The sequence below is a fragment of the Lissotriton helveticus genome, chromosome 4_1 (genome assembly GCF_964261635.1).
Source record: "Lissotriton helveticus chromosome 4_1, aLisHel1.1, whole genome shotgun sequence".
NCBI lineage: Eukaryota > Metazoa > Chordata > Amphibia > Caudata > Salamandridae > Lissotriton > Lissotriton helveticus.
The window spans coordinates 179795107-179812286 of NC_136063.1; the positions used below are offsets into that span (position 1 = coordinate 179795107).

General features: G+C 42.1%; 1 protein-coding gene across 1 annotated transcript in view; it reads right to left on the bottom strand.

Annotated features, from left to right (window-relative positions):
* Nucleotides 1-1411: 1411 nt before the first annotated feature.
* The window catches only part of LOC144827970 (eosinophil peroxidase-like), a 68549-nt gene continuing 52780 nt past the window's right edge, over nucleotides 1412-17180 (bottom strand). The window contains exons 8-13 of the mRNA XM_078686123.1: nucleotides 15169-15329; nucleotides 13229-13487; nucleotides 11035-11205; nucleotides 7036-7273; nucleotides 5576-5787; nucleotides 1412-3024 (exon numbers count right to left, since the gene is read on the bottom strand). Coding sequence (XP_078542249.1) covers nucleotides 3002-3024; nucleotides 5576-5787; nucleotides 7036-7273; nucleotides 11035-11205; nucleotides 13229-13487; nucleotides 15169-15329 — 1064 coding nt within the window. The 3' untranslated portion in view covers nucleotides 1412-3001. The remainder of the gene's footprint in view (nucleotides 3025-5575; nucleotides 5788-7035; nucleotides 7274-11034; nucleotides 11206-13228; nucleotides 13488-15168; nucleotides 15330-17180) is intronic.

Sequence of the window (17180 nt, forward strand, 5' to 3'; positions counted from 1 at the left end):
CAGTGCAATGTAGCACGGAAAGGAGACAGCCTCGGAAGGTGATAAGCTTGTAAAGTGGGTGCATGCTGTGCTGCTCTCTTGTGAATGGCATCACAAAAGTGGCTGCTGCAGGGCAAAGGAGTAGCTCATTCAGACTTAGTGAAGCGTCCAGGCAAAAGCACCTATCTTTTAGCTGCTACAGGTGCAGGTTCCTAGCCAGGACTGGCAATGTCACCCAAGCGTTCTAGGCAATAATGTGCTCTCACCAAAAGAACTCCGCTAAAGAACTAGTAAGCATTTCTCTGAAAGTACCATGCTGCAGTACACCACTCTTTGAAGTCCAACAGCCAAAAATGGTGGAAATAGGTGAGCAGAGAGGCCAACTGACATGGTTTTCTTCCTCAACTTGTTTTTCCATGTTTATTGAATGCACACGCAACGGATCTAACTGCAACGTAACTGCAATTGATTTAACGCTGTAACACGCCTTAATCCTCATGTAAAGCGCTCTGATACCTCCAGGTCTAGCCTGGACTTCCTAGTCTCCTCGCTGTGTCTCCTACCCCCTCCCCCATCTCTCCCCTCCTTCATTCTTTGCCTGCCTCCCCTATTCCTTCCCTCTCTCCCCTGAATCTTTCCGCCTACCTGCTTTGTTTATCCCAGTGCCTATGCTCGACTCCGTCTCCCTCCCGTCACCCTTTTACATTATCCCCATACCCTTCTACACACCTTGAACAAATGGATGTAACTCGTAATTGACGTACCTTCTGAATAATGTGTAATTTGTAACCTATGCAACCCTACCAGCCAGACTCCCTATTATGGCCCCCTCTAGTATGCCCTTGTCCAAAGCACTCCTACTCCCCTTGTTGGGAAGGGATCCAGCATCTATGCCCTGGAGTCTCAGTGACCCCGCTGAGAGAGAGTACACCGTGACAAGGGAATCACAAAATAGAAAACTAGAAATGATCCCTTTACCGCGGGGAGCAGTCTCCCACCCAGCCAGACATCAGACAGATACTTGCTGTGTCTCCTACACCCCCACCACACCCTTTCCCTCCTTGCCTCCCCCATTCTTGTCCTTTCTCCCCTGAATCTCTCTCCCTACTTGCTGTTTTTATTTGTGCCAATTCTCTGCTTCATCTCCCTTCCCGTTGCCCTTTTACATTACCCCCTACACACCTAGAACCAACTGATGTAACTTGTAATGGACATACCTTCTGTAACAATGTAAGTTGTAACCTATGTAATTATCCTCATGTAAAGCGCTCTGATACCACTGGGTCTAGCCAGCGCTATATAAAAGTAAATAAATAAGCAGAGTTCTCTCCCAGCCAAACAAAACAAGCAACGGTCCTTGCATTATCTCATGTCTCGTAGAAAATATTTTTTCCAGAGTGTTAATGCCATGAAGAAGAAAGTGTTAAAATAGAAATCGAAAAGATTAAGACTCAATAAGCATATTTATTAGTAACAAAATAACATTAAGTTGATTGACTTGGAATAATAGCAGTATTTGGATAGTTGGCCCTGAATATGCTGCAAGACAATTAGCTGAGCAGACAACTAGAAATACAGGGAAGAATGTTTCCAGCTTTATCTTGTGCAAATACCGCATAATAAACAATTGCAAGGAAGAACAATATATGCTCTATGAAACCATATGTCCTTCATGATCTCAGTAGTAGGAGCAGGCTTGCAGGATCTTCTGACTTCATGATATGTAAAAAACATCTGAAAGAGACTTTTCCTCTAGCCTACCTGAGGGCCTTCTAGATGCTCTTTTGTCCTAGAATTTGGATTCAAATCAGATAAACTTCATGATTCATATCCTTTTAGATTCTACATGCGACCACACACTGATCCACCGCTCACACAAGTGATGCAGAGGTACTCAGGTGGAGTTGAGAAGAGGAATCTTGTTGCTGAATGGATTATGAGACATGGACATATTGAGGCCTAGGACTGATAAATGGCAGTCTTCACAAAGGAAAGGATTTAAATAGTCTCTCATGGCAAAGGTCTATCAATTCAACAGTATAGACTATAAGTGTGTTTCATTATTAATATCTCTCCATGGACTAAGACCGATCCTGAAATCTCAGGCTTGACATTTCTAACTAGAGTAGACTGGAGTATAGAATAGCTTGTTTCAGTAGCCATGACTCCATGTCGGCCCAGTGGATGAAAGTCTCTATATACACTTCAATGAGGTGCAGTATTTAAGGATGAATGTCACCCAAACACTAGGATTGAGTGCAGGATTTCATAAAGAAGGTCTCTCCACCCTTTAGGATTTGGTGTAGGATCTCGGAGTGAAGTTCTTTCCAAGCACTAGGATTAGGTGTAGGATTTCAGGATGAAGAAGCACTCACTATGCACTATCATTAGGTGTACGTCTCAGAAAGAAGGTGTCACCTCTCTCCAGGATTTGGGTTAAGGATTTTAGAATGGAGGGCTTTCCAAACACTAGTATTAGGTGTATGATCTGAGGATGAAGGCCTCTCCATGTACTCGGATAGGATCTCAGTACAAAGGCCTCTCCAAGCACTGGAAATAGCTGTGAGATGAGGAAGAAGGTCTCTCCATGTACTAGGGTTAAGTGTAGAATCTCAAGCAGAAGGTTTCTCCATCCACTTTGATGACGGCATGAACATATGATAAAGGCGCAAGTATATACTGGGACTAAGGGTAGAATTACAGTAGTAAAAATCTGTCCATACATTTTTGGGATCTTGGTGAAGGCCTCACCATACATGAGAGTAAGTGTGGCTCAAGAAAAAAATCTCTCCAGACACTGGAGTTAAATTGTAGGATTTCAGGATAATGGTCTCCCCAAGGAACATTACAAATGGTGTTAAGATTGTAAGGTTGAAGTTTCCTCCGATGTAATTAAGAGCACCGTCACTCAGAGGTAGAGAACCAATGACAGGAACATGTAGGATCAAAGATAAGATAAGACTTCCTCGATCACAATAACAGATCAATGTCTTGTGGGTTTCGTTCTGGATATCGCTTGCTCCTATAGAGCGGAATCTTCATCCTCTGCGGAAGAAAAAAATGTGTTAATGGAGAAATGAAGAAACATGCCACCAATGCTAAATGAATGAGGGGAGGTAGGTAGGGTTAAGAAATGAGGGGAGAGTGAGTGGAAGGTAAGTGAGATCAACATACTCTAGGTGTGAGTAGGACCGGAGTCTGGTGTGGGAAGGAAGGCAAGCAAAAGTAGGATACATCATATGCCGAATGTAAAAGTGGGCATGTAGGAGGAAGATAGCATGTGTGGTAGTAGTAATAGTTTAATATTGATTACAATCTTACAATATTAAAAAAGGAATAAAAACATCATGAGGGAAATCAATTTAGCCATGATTATGAAATCACTGAATGTCATTATAATTATTATTACATATTTACATTGATCAGAAACCGACCGTACATATTTCTACATTATATTAATTCAGGAAACATTCATTGCTAGGGCTGAAAGTGTGATCACATAGTATATGCCATTTTTATTTCCACTGCCCTCATGAATTTTACAAATGTACATTTCAGTGCTGTATCAGATGATTTAAAACATGTTATCACAGCTTGTCTGCATGAACAAATGGCCCGCTGATTAAATGGTATCCTACATAACCTCCATCTTCGTTCCAATAAGGCTGGGCATGTACAGATTAAATGAATGAGGTTTCTCTTTACCAAGTTCACCCAGCCTATAAGAGGTTGGTCTTGTTTATTGTAACCAGGGTATTGTGTGCACAAGGCCTGGAAGTATTCGAAATCGTGCTCGTGAACCTTTTTTGTAGCGGGGACCATCCAGACTCTAAATAGTAATGCGATTTAAGCATTTTAAATTCATTTATAACCATCCAGGCATGCAACCTAGGTGCAAATAAATCCTTAGCCTTTAGTATTGAAATATTTTTTGTTAAACATTTGATGTTTTTTTTTTTCATTGCTGGAGCCAGATGCTTTTCCTATAAAGAATGAATAAAAAAAACAAAAAACTAGTGCCTCAATTAAATACTTCCATATTGGTGACTATGGATTTGTTTGAACTTCATGCCAAAACGTTTGGTTAAACTGATTTGAAATATTTGATTTTATTCTTCTCCAGATTTTGGCGAGCTATCCTTTTTGTGCAAAAATTTGGTTTAGTGGACCAAAGTCTAATCTGATTCGAGCTGGCGAGAAATTGTATTGAAGGTTAAAAAGATCTAAATATTTTAGCGACAGTTATATTTAATGTTACTGCATCTGTACCCGTATTGTCTCACTTCAATACAAGATCGTTCATAAGTGTTCTGCAGATATTTCTTAGTAGTGGTTGGTGGCTAGGGCCTCCTAGTGACCTCTGTAATGAACGGAATGCCAAGAGTAAGGTGTCTCCTTTCCTCTGTAAATCCATCTTATGTTGCTTCAAGGAGTCCTTCTCATCATATATTACTCCAAGATATTTATATGTTTTAATTTGTTCTAGTTGCCGTGTTTGTAGGTTCCACTTACATTTTTTAGCATGTGTGAAACTGAATGTAGATAAGAGACAAGGGTTGGATGTGAACAGAAATGTGAGTGGTAGAAATCAATGTCTAGATTACTTATTGGCAGTGGAACATATGACTGAATATCGTATTCCAAAATCGATGGACAGAATATTTTATAACAATAGGCCAAAGTACCAAAAGGTCAGTTCATAGAGTAAGGTACGCATTTAATAATCTTAACTCCACATCTATGTACCGTGAAGATATATATCATCAAGGTACGTATATGTGGAATTAGGTATCGAAAATGTATAGAAACGTAACTTTCTGACCTTCACAACTGCAAATAAAAAGAACAATTGCACCAGCAGAAGTGTTTTTTTAATATGGGTTGCTAGGTACCGACTCATCTCGCAAAATGAGAAATGTAACATTAAAACCTTGTGCTAGCCTTTCCCGGCACCACTAAGCGATGGGACTGCGGACCTCAGTGGCTTCCAAGCAGCACATTCGGAGACAAGAACTAGCTCCCTTCCCTAGCCCAGCACATGAGCGGGAACAGTATCTCGGAGCACTGCACTGAAAATGTATCAGCAGTGTGAGATGAAATACAAGCACGTACATTAAAAAAGAAAAAGCGTCTAACCTTGAACTGGAAGTCTTGGAAGGGAGGGGGGTATTTATACCCCTTAGCAATATAAATTAGAGAAAGGATCATACTGTGCTTAGTATGTTTTTTAGACTTTGGGCAAACTGTCTGGGATGGGGCCTCTACACTAGTAGGGAAGCCTGGGATCTGAGGACAGGCAAAGAGGTAATGGAGTACTCAGGCATTTGTCTGGATTCGAGGAATTACAGTGAACTCAGTCAACATGGAAAGAGTGGTGTGTCTTCCATCTCGTATACACCTTGGGACACTCCAGTAATACTAGGACTATCTTCCACTTAGTAACCAAACCCTCACCAGCAAAAGAGTAATATCGGGGATTCTGTTGCCAGTGCCATGCAGCACCAGTTGGGTAATCTGCAAGAATCCCCTATTGTAGAGACAGCTTGCAAACCTCTGGGAAGAAAATCACAAAGATTATGTATCATCCTGAACTTACCAGGCTCAGTGCCTCGGCTCCTCCAGGGACTTAAGTCGAGGATAGGAATCTGGTTGCAACGCACAAAATCTCGTGGGTAACTGTTTGCCATAAAGACATTTCTTGGCACTTCCGTGATAGCTGTGTTGTCACAGATGACTCGCGCCAGTGTGATCCTTTCCAGAGAGCGTTGTTGGGCACTGCTGAAAACACCGGGACTCTCATACCAAAACCTGAGTTGGAAAGAGAGTAACACATATGGTGAAGGTCTGCTTACCATACGAGGCACATTTCAGAGACATTTCACACCAGTGCTATCGGCTACAACTGCCATTATCACATTCCTGCTAGTCCACGAGGAGTACACCAAGTAAACTCCAAACCTAGAATTTGCACTGCATGATAATATGCACATCCAGGTAGCCTATGCCTGAACCAGAAACCACCTGCACAAGCACATGGCCAAATGTATTGCTGCAAGCAATTCACAAAAGATGACTTTGCAGCATTAATGCCTTTACTCATGCACAGTATTACCCATAAGTGTGTAATCTTGCACTCGAGTAAACCCCTTTTATGGTGTGAGTGATATGCTCCTGCTATCAACACCTAGCATTATTGTACAGCTGGGAAATGTCAGATCAAATGGTAAAGTTCTCAGCAGAGTTTTGCCGGATTACCCCATTCCAATACTGGACTAGAGATGAGCTTACAAGAGGAGTCCCTAGCACCACGGACCCCATGTTTGAGATGTGGGTTTCTTTTTTCAAAACAGCGCTTTTAGACATAGTTCAATTGGGTTAGTGGCTGGTTCTGGAAGTTGCACTTTAACTGCTACACAAACAGAGGTCAGGGCGGTAAGAACCAGAGGTTTGCAGAATCGGATACGAACAGTGTTTAACTGCTGTGTCATTGTAAGCATGTGTTTCTTCTCCTTCGTCATTACCAATCATTCTTCTCCTTTGTCATTACCAATCATTGATCACCCACCGGTCTTTAAAGGACAGATCTAAGGAGGTCTATCCTGACAGATATAAGCCTTAAGGGAACGCTCCTCACACAAATTTACCTAAAGAGGTCTATCAGACACAGGCCTGAAAGGGACTCTTTTTACACATATATACCTAGAGAGTTTTATCCCAACAGACAAAAATCTGAAGGGTATTTTGCCAACAGCTATATATCCAAAGAGGTCTATCCCAACAGACACCTGATGGGGAATTCTCTTTACAGATACAAACGTAAAAGGGTGTATGCCAACAGATACAGATCCAGGCTATAATCCCAAAGATAGTTATAGACAGAGGTACACAATCTGTTCCCAAAGACACCTAGCTATCTCTAAAATGTCCCCAAGGGCCTCTCACCACAGATCAAGAGCCACTACATCCTGAGAAAGACAAAGGGGTTGTTTGTTTACAGGGAGTTCAGCTATCTCTTCACACAAACATACAAAATATTCTAAAAAGTGATGCATTTACCTGTCACCATCCCGGGCCACACGGAACTGGTTTCCAATGATGCAGGCTAGAAGAGGTCCAATTTTCCCACCAGGAACAAAAGGTTCTGCCACTCCTCCAAGCCAAATATCAATATTTTTGGGAGTCCCATAGAGGTCTATCAACTTTCTGGCGAGGTCACCATTATTCAGGACCCTTTGGAGTTCTGCCAGATTTTGTGGCTCAGAGAGTCCACAAAAACGCCGCCACGCACCGTAATCTATTGTGAGGGATAGACAGTAGAGGATAGACAGTAGAGTGGTGAGAATAATGTAATTTTCTAAATGTATACCCTGAAACAGCAATCAATTACATTTGTATTGGGTGGTGGGAAGTTGAAAGAAACTTCCAAAATCACTAGTGTTGGTCAACATACCATTGCATTGTTGTGCTAGGGGCACAGCTGTCAATTGTTCTCATGTCATGACACCTTTAATTTGATTTGGCTTCTTACCAAACAAAACGTTGAATTCTGCATTATTTTTAATTTCATACTTTACATAAACTTTTAAAGTGAAACCACATGTCCCAGGATGAAAGGTGCATATAGTTAAAAGCGTGGGCTGGCTGAAGGGATACAATTCTGTAATAAAGGAGTGTCAATGTAAAATCTTAGATCCCCTGTGTTATATGCTCATTTTGAAGCCCATAGTGCGAAATGGCTTTCTGACCAAATACCCACCCGGGTGCATGTTTCTTAATTTTCTCACTTCAATTGTTGATTCTTGCCCATTTATCGAAATATTAAAGTTTCTTCTTTGATTTAGTGGCTTTGTCCTTTGCATAGGTCAGGCGGTTTGTTAAATATCTTGGTGCTAACCATCTTAAAACCATCTTTCATAACCACCGTAGGAGTTCACTAAAGGTTAGAGACCTCAGCCTGCTTTTTAAATGTTATTACCTTAACCACATTTAGGGCTGTTTTTCTAGTAAGAAAATACTTTCTGGTGAAAAAAAAACGGTATGGCACCGTTACTCCGAATTTTTTTCCGCAGACTTCCAGTCCGCATACCATTACTCCGCGAGGTTATTGACCTCGCATACCATCACTCCGCATTTTTTCACAACGCAGCTGCATTTACCATGCATGCCTTTACAACGAATTAAGTTGTAAAGGCATGTATGGTAAATGCACATGCGTTTTGAAAAAATAATAGAATTCAAGAAGATGGAACCAGGACGACCAGTGAGGTAAGGGGGTTTGGGTTAATTTTTTAGGGGCGGGGTCGTGCTGGGGTAGTGATTGTGTAGTGTAGAGTTAGTGTAGAGTTAGTGTAGTGTTGAGATGGTTGTGTAGTGTAGGGTCATGCTGGGGGTAGTGTTTTAGGGATTAGGGAAGTGTTGTAGTGTTTATGTAGTGTCATGCTGGGGGTAGTGTTTTAGGGATTAGGGAAGTGTTGTAGTGTTTATGTAGTGTCATGCTGGGGGTAGTGTTTTAGGGTTTAGGGTAGTGGTGTAGTGTTTGTGTAGTGTGGGGTCATGCGGGGGTAGTGGTTTAGGGTAGTGATGTAGTGTGTAGGGTCATGCTGGGGGTAGTGTTTTAGGGTCGTGTTTGTGTAGGGTAGCGTATGTGTAGTGTCGGGCAGTGTTTTAGGGTTGTATTTGTGTAGGGTAGTGTATGTGTAGGGTAGTGTTTTAGGGTTTAGGGTCGTGTTAGTGTAGTGTGTGTAGGGTAGTGTTTTAGGGGTTAGGGTAGTGTTTGTGTTGTGTAGGGTAGTGTATGTGTAATGTAGGGTAGTGTTTTAGGGTAGTGTTTTAAGGCTTAGGGTAGTGTTGGTGTGGTTTATGGTAGGGTAGTGTTTGTGTAGTGTAGGTAGTGTTTCAGGGTTTAGGGTAGTGTTAGTGTAAGGTAGTGTAGGGTAGTGGGTAGTGTTTTGGTGTAGTGTAGGGTAGTGTTTGTGTAGGTTAGTGTTTTTTGCAGGGTACTCACTTACCTTTAAAACATTTACAATGAGTATACCTTTAACATGCATGCCTTTGCGTTGTAAATTTTGTACAAAAGACCGGAGTATAGACCCTTCAACCTTGTTGGGATTGTGGTAGAGAGATATATATATATAGAAAACAATATCCCAACTGGTATTATTTCTGGACAAGTAAACAGGATATCCATACAGTATTATCCATCAAAGAACAAGGAAACTCATTTTGATTTTCATATGTGCCTACGGCATCATTTTATCAGCATTTATAAGCAAAGGTAGGGCAATTGTAGTTACAGTTGATATCAGCACTAATTAATAAAAAACAAGTGACAGCCCAAAGATGTACAAGGTGCACGAGTGCAAGAAGTGGGTGACAGTACGGCGACACAAGTGACAGTGAAAACAGCGTGGACGGCGCGAAGCGTATGGTGATAGAATTATATACAGTGATTAATATACAGTGATTAAAACCAGACAAAGTGGTTTATCAAACAGTTCAATTTTGTTTTACATTTTTTAAAATTTTTCAAAACCACCAAGTACAGGGCGCCTAATGTCTTGCTGAAAAGTCGACGGCGTTTCGGTCCATATGATTAAGGATCATCATCAGGACTGAGGGGCTGTAAGCAGTGCGATGAAAAACGAATTTGGAAGCAAAGCTGGGGTTCAGGCGGTTGGAGAAGTCTCGAGGGACGTCTCAAGTCTGAGAAACTATTGTGCCCGTAGTATCATCCGAGTGCTAGGGAGCAAGGGTGGAGGTCAAGGATGTCCGGGGCCGTTTGGTCCGATCGGGGTAGAGTAGATCACGGGGTGGGAAAATGGAGCTGTATATGAGGAATGGAGCGTGGTCCGGGTGTTTCTGTAATGTTCGGACCCTCGAAAGTGGTCGGTGACCGATCTCGGGATGGAAAGGTAGTTGAGGCGTTGCATGGCAATCCGGACCACGAGAGAAAGTAGCTTTCTCTCGTGGTCCGGATTGCCATAGCAACTCCCGGACTGCGCGCTTCACTCGCCTCCCGGACAGCATTTCACTCGCCAGACTGAATTTCCCGAGGACTGATTCATTCGCCTCGAACACCTTTGCCACTGGATTCAAGCAAGCCAGGTTGAAAACGGCTGGAATGCCAGAAACCGGTCCTCGGAAGCTTGTTTCCGTCCAGGGAAGGCATGGCTTGGCAGTTCGGGCTGGACTGTTCCCATGAGGTACAGGGTCAGACTGATTTGCATATGGTCATGTCTGAACTGGCATAGTGGGCTAAAGAACGGTGATGGATCAAACCCAGATCTTTTGACTGGGTGTGAGTGTTTGGTTCTGATGCTCCGTCCATCACCACCCCCTAATGTACCGCACATTTTGATGGGCAGCAACACACTATCTAAAAAGCACTGTTTTACTAATGGCAAACATAATGTTGAGCTGGGCAGCCAGTATTACTGCTGGGTATTTAATAATTTTCTAATAGGCACAGTTTTATTTTCAAAAATGGTGCTATAAAAATGTGTCGTTAACTCAGATTGTTTTCTAAACCTGGTTAGAAAATAACCGCACTGACAATGCTCTACTTTACTTGATGCAGTAAGAGGCCGGTATAAGTAGCTGTACTGCACTCCAACCTAACTGAAATGTCACCACCTGCTGCGGTCACCTTCTACACGGACATTTTTAGGTAAAAGCCTTTACTTTCAGCTTAACAAGTCTGTTTAAGGCACATCTACAAATGAGTGCTCTTACTCTGGAGAACAGAGCTTCCCCAGAATTTCTTACCTGAAAACCATGTTGTTGTACCCTAGGCTACTTACCTAGAAGGCTTAGATCTCTATCTTATGGTTTAATGACTGAAGGCTCGAGTTTAGGAATTTTTCTCCCTCCTTCCCTGGTTTTTTACCTGTGAAGCCTTATTCTCTCTACCATTTGTCTTTTACCTAGAATTCATGTTCTCTCGGTCTTCTAGTCCCTTGTCTGTGAAGCTGTATTCTCTTCCATCTAGCTCCTTACCTGGGATACAAGTATTTTCCCACTCTGATCTTTGGGCCCAAACCTTAAAAGGGTCAATACCTGGGATTGCGTGCTCTCGGCCTCGTTGCATGTTGATAGCCGCTAGATCAAGTCCAATCCTCTTCAATTGTTTGAAGAGACGGTCTCGCAGTTCATCCACCACCATTTGATTCTGCCTGTTCAGCTTTGCACGATTTGACATGAGGCCACGGAGGACAGGGTCAATGCCACCTGCGAAACAAAATTATTAATATGATTAATACATCTGTACTGTGATTGTGACAAACTATATTGAGTGAGCTAGGACGTTTAAAAAAAAAAAAAAAAAAAAAAAAACTAGTGTAGCTGAGACGTGGCCTGTATGATGGGAAATGAAAGCTACACTTTCTGGTTAGCTTTTAGTGGTAAGCATACCATGCATGGCCTTCTGATTGGATACTGCAAAAACATTTGCACAATATATGTGCTCATTTAATCACCTTGTAAATTTTGGGGCATGCCCCAGAAAATAGAGATTGGTTTTAGAGAGCACATGTATGGTTTGTGCTTGGGTTATGCATGAGCACTTGCAATTTTTGCATTGGACTCCATGATACTGATCGTTTGGGGCTACTGAATTATCCCTCTTCAACTTGAGACTTGGGTTTACACATCCATTTGCAACTGGACCGGTACATGGTTTTACCTTTTGGGTTTTTGTAATATCCCTTAAACCGCTGACTGGGCCATTAAATGCCGATTGTGGAGTTTCACTGTGGCTGTAAACTAGAAAAGGCACATTTTTAAAAGCGTTCAGTGCAGCCAATCACATACCTCGGAAAGTTAGTGAATACTTATCAATGTTGAATCACCTTCGAACCTACACTTGGGTTTTTATTCCCTACATTTGGTCTTTTGAAAGTTGAGGTTGATTTCTCCTCACTATAAAAAAGCATTGCAATGCAATTCCCAGGGCCAATATTTGACACCAACTGGGTGTAAATGTGCTACACCCATGCTACTTACCTAAATCACAGCTTCAGGTGGGAGAAAACAGACACTGAAAAATTTGCATTAAGACTTCTGCCTGCTTAGCAAATGTTAATGCAGTTAGTCAACAAGTTGAAAATTCTAAATACTTGGGGTGCTTAGGAGTTACGCAACATCTCTTATGTACTGACTGTGAACCCTTAGCTGTGCACAAGAAATGTCTGCCACTTATGTAAATCCTTTTCAGTTGCAGATAGCCTGATGAGCTGTGACAAGATTGACGTTTTCCTTAACTATGAAAAACTAAATTAATAAACAAGTAAATCTACTTTCCATATATATGTTCACCTTTACGATACGTTACAATATTTAGTAATTGATATTCCGGACACAATATTATTGCACATCAATAACATAATACTCAATATTTTGACATTCTATTAGGATGAGGCATTTTTTAGAGTAAATGTCTGGTGGACTTTGCACCAGTAACTTTGTAGGATGGTGGTATTAGCATATGGATTATTAAAATGTACCCCCCAAAAGTGAGGCAAGGAGTCAATACCCGCACACAATGTCTCCCTAGCATTCAGGTAAATTTCCATGAATGTTTTCAAAAGTTTAATTATGTTTTCATGATAGTTCACTAGCCTTTTAAAGAGCAATCCGTCATGATGCTGGCTCTGCAACACTTAGTGGTGCATCTGATCTGTCAAAAAGGGCGCTGAACTAGGACCATTTTTGATGGAGCTAGCTTGGCTGGCTCGGTGCTGGGGATGGAAGTGTGTGTGCCATAAACTGAGCTCTAAATTGGGCAGCTAAGCCCCTAGATAAATTGGGCAGAGCCTTCATTGTCAGTGTCCTGTACATGTGGCTCATTAAATTTGTAAGATCATATCCAGAGATGGCCACCCCTCATTGAAGATTATTGTAACAGGGAGTGGCCTTGTAAGAGGAGTCTTTAAGAGTTACCTTCCCACCCCTACAAGATGCTTTATCACAAATTTGATTCCTATGGCCGGTTTTGTTTAGTAGCCTCAGTTTGACAGAGCTGTGCCTCCACTACCGTTTTTGTCAACATTACTAAGTTGGTAATTACTTATAATTGATAGGTGTAGCCCTCCAAAATAACACATCACTGTCTGCTCATGACTCCATGGACATATGTTGGGCAGCCTTCCAGTAGATTTCCTGTGCAACCCGCTGTCCTTTACCCCCTTGTAGTATACTGTGTGTGGAGGAGTTGTACGTGCTGTTGTGCAAGAAAGATGGGGTACTTTCTTACCTTCCCTCACGATCCTCCAGCTGTTGAAGAAAGTCAGGTGGAGTGGAACTTCAGAAGCTGCCCCAGTCAGCGGGCGGTACCCATCCGCCAGGCGGTAGATTGTGGGCTGGATGGAGGCATGAGCAAAGCGGAAGGCGAGGGTGAACACGTTTGCTACTCGTGGGTCCACCGACTCATTGTATCCCCGGTAGGTACCAATAATTTGTGCAGCTGCTTCATAGCCCAACAAGAGGGGGATGTAATCTTTGTAGGTGATTTTCTGGAAGAAAACAAACATTGCAAGGGTTTTACCCGATCTGGAACTGCATTGTGCCTACAGTGTTGCAGAAATATGCACATGGAAAGACTAGATGTGTCTGGTGATCTTTGTCTGCATAAATACAGAAAGGTGCTGAAGTAGTTTATGCATTAGGATAGCTATAACTGACCCCTTTAGTCCTGTGGTACAGAGTTAGAATGCCTAGCTTATTGACATCCGCTGCTTTTCAATGAGGACACGCTAATATGAGATTCAATTTTCGTAGTCTCATGGTCAGGCATGCTTTGTGAACTCACAATGTTACACAGTATAGTTTCACCAGCACAGACTCACTCACTGTTACACAGGATTGTATCACCAGCACAGGTTCACTCATTCTTGTATAGTACAGCATCACCAGCACAGGTTCATTCTCATATAGTATAGCATCACCAGCACAGGTTCACTCATTCTTGTATAGTACAGCATCACCAGCACATATTCACTCATTATATAGTACAGCATCACCAGCACAGGTTCATTCTTATATAGTACAGCATCACCAGCACAGGTTCATGCTCATTCTTATATAGTACAGCATCACCAGCACCGGTTCACTCTCATTCTTATATAGTACAGCATCACCAGCACAGATTCACTCTCATTGTTACACAGTGAAGTATCACCAGTACAGGTTCAGTAACATTGTTCCACTGTATAGTATCACCAGCACAGGTTCACTCATTGTTACACAGTACAGTAAAGCTAGTACAGGAGCTCGCTCCCCATTACCAGCACACGGTCACTCACTGTTATAGAGTGCAGCATCAACAGCTGTTCATAGCACAGTATCCACAGCATATAATGCCTCTCACTTTTACTAAATACAGTATCACGAGCACAAAATAACTCACTGCTACACAATACAGGATAGTATCTCAAGCACAGAACTACTATCTCGGTTACACAGATAACTCTGAAAATTAGACATTCAATACAGTATCACCAGCAGTGGATCACTCACTCTTGTAAACTATAGTATAGTTTCACAAGGAATAGATCGCTCTGTGTTACAAAGTACTCTCACTGCTTCACAGGCTGTACAGTGTACCCTGCACGGTTTCACTACCATTATTACCCACTACAGTGTACTCAATACTAGATCATTACCATTGTTGCACTTGCGCGGAGGTTTCCACCCCGCTTGGAAAGGATTTAGTTTGCTCTTTGACTCAGTCACAAATAGGACTGTCCAACCAAGAAAGCTGCAGTGCAACAGGCTTTAAAGGTGGATGTACCATGTAGTACGGTTTAGCTTTCCCTGTTGGTCAGTCCTGCTTTTGTGCAATAACGAATAACATTCAACCTGGATACAACACTACAAATGCACCAGTTAATATACAAAACACTTCCCTTCTTCTCCCCGACACCTCTTGCAGAAGTAAATTCAGTCAAATCGTACTGTGAAATATCTGCTGAAGTTGACACTAAAGCTGGTGCAGCTAAAATTGTTGTCAGTATCTGGATGCATAAAACAGCCTCACAATAGTATTAGGTATAGTCAGGCCATGATATTCAATCAGAAGTTCTCTACTTTCAGGCACATTATATGTGCTAAACCCGCACAGATTGTTTTTGGTGTTGCCAACGCAAATTCAACAGAGTTTCAAATTCAGTCAAATAAATGTACTTTTTGGAATACCTGGAGAATGCCTCCTACAACTTTTCTGGCTTCCTGGTAGAGCGTTTCTCCTGTCCATCGCGGGTTCATCCGCCGCAGCTCCCTGGCCACACGGTTGTGTTCTCGCATGAAAAGTGCGTGGAAGACTGTGAGGCCTGGTTGCTCACTCGTCCTGGGATCACCTTGATGTAAAGAAAAGCATTACATACAAGATTAGCAGTCCTGTCATTTAACAACAATAATTCAGAGCAAACTATTATTTTCACCTCCGAGGTTGCATGGACGTCAGACTGGCAGGTGTTGGAAATGCCCATCCTTTGGATGGTATTCCCCCAGATTGGGGCATTGGCTGTAGAACTCTTCGCACTTTGCCCTTGCTAACCAGTGGAAAAAGTGCCTGTGTTCCCTCTTTCAACATGATGAAATTGGCATACCCCTAATTTGCATATTTTACTTACCTACAAGTCCCTAGTACATGGTCCCCAAAGTGTATCCAGTCACGGTTAGTTAAATCTCTCCAGTGGACTACAACCCTTATTGTGCTGCCACTGCAGTGTTACAGCAATCCCGACCCCAGGTCTACCCTTGGCAAAGCAGTTTTAAATCTGCCAATTCGACCTTTCAAAATATACCCTTTGAACAGACCCAAGTCTTCATTTGAAATACTAATAAGTCATCCCTATGGTAGGGCTTAGTGCCCATAAAGACATAATGTATGATATTTAACATGAGGACATATAAAAGTTTAATGTCCCACACGGTGAAAACCCCTAAAAGCTATTTTCATTGTGGCAAGGCTGGCTCCTTCCATATAGAAACATTGGATTACTTCATTAAACTTTGTAATGCTAATTTTGGTTTCGTAACAGCAAAACAAGTATTCCAAAGACTCGTTTTAATAGTTAGACTAAATCAAAGTTAATGATAGAGTTGGATTTTACCTATTAAGGAAAAGGTATTTTTGAAAAATCACCTTTTCACTGCCTAAAGCCTGTAAGGCTGTAAGTAGCCCAACTGTCACCTGCCAGCTGATGGCTCCCTGGTAGTGAGGTTTAAATTGATCCCATGAAAAGGACAGGGACTTGGGTGTAGGTAGGTGTTCTACTTTCCATGAAAGGATGGCTTGAAAAATGTGCCCAGGCACTTGGTGAACCTAAAGGTCGACCTACCCTGTCTAAGGTAGATGTAGCTATCGCCTAGGCCAGACCCCTCTGGATTGACCCTCTAGTAAGGCTGGTCCCAATCCCTGAAGGAGAGGGAGCTGCCTCAGAACCGCAGGGGAAGGGCTGGCCATTTCCATAGCCACACCTCTAGGTGGGCACAGGTAGCTCTGACTAGGGGAAGAAATGTTCTGCCATATAGGATTTAGGGAGAAAGGGCACTGTGGGATTGTTTGCAGTAGACCACAAAGGAAGTGCAACAAAAATAGGTAAGTTGTTGGTAGGGTGTTGTGCACACACAAGAAAACCCAAGGATGTGTAAGGACCAAGGATTGTATTATGTTATAGTGAACAAAGTTCCCTAAACAGAAATACAAAAATATAATTCACTGAAATATAAATAATGCCCAGGAACCATCCAATCAACTTTTAAAATATCATCTTAACAATAAAAAAGTTATCCTCATGGGGTGCACTTGTAAAGGTATCAAAAACACACAGGCAAAAAAGTGAGAGACAAAAATACACAGAATTAAAGTCACAACTCCATAAAACACAACACTGCTGCACCTATTAATTAATTCTATTTAATAAGGATGGTAAGAGTGATTAGGTCGACAACCTTTCCTACCACTCAAACCTAGGGATCAGCACCAGGCCAATACAATGTTTGCCTGGATACATAAACCAATATGACAAGAAAATAAATCAATATGAAAACCCTTAGGAAACATCGTCATGTATCATACAATGGCAGTATGCCAAGGGATTACATCGCCCAATGCAGACTCGCAGGGATATTCCAGTAGAGTGTGCTCCCCCACCAATTAAGTTCCCACACAGTTGATAGCGGGAAAACTATATAAAGTTGTC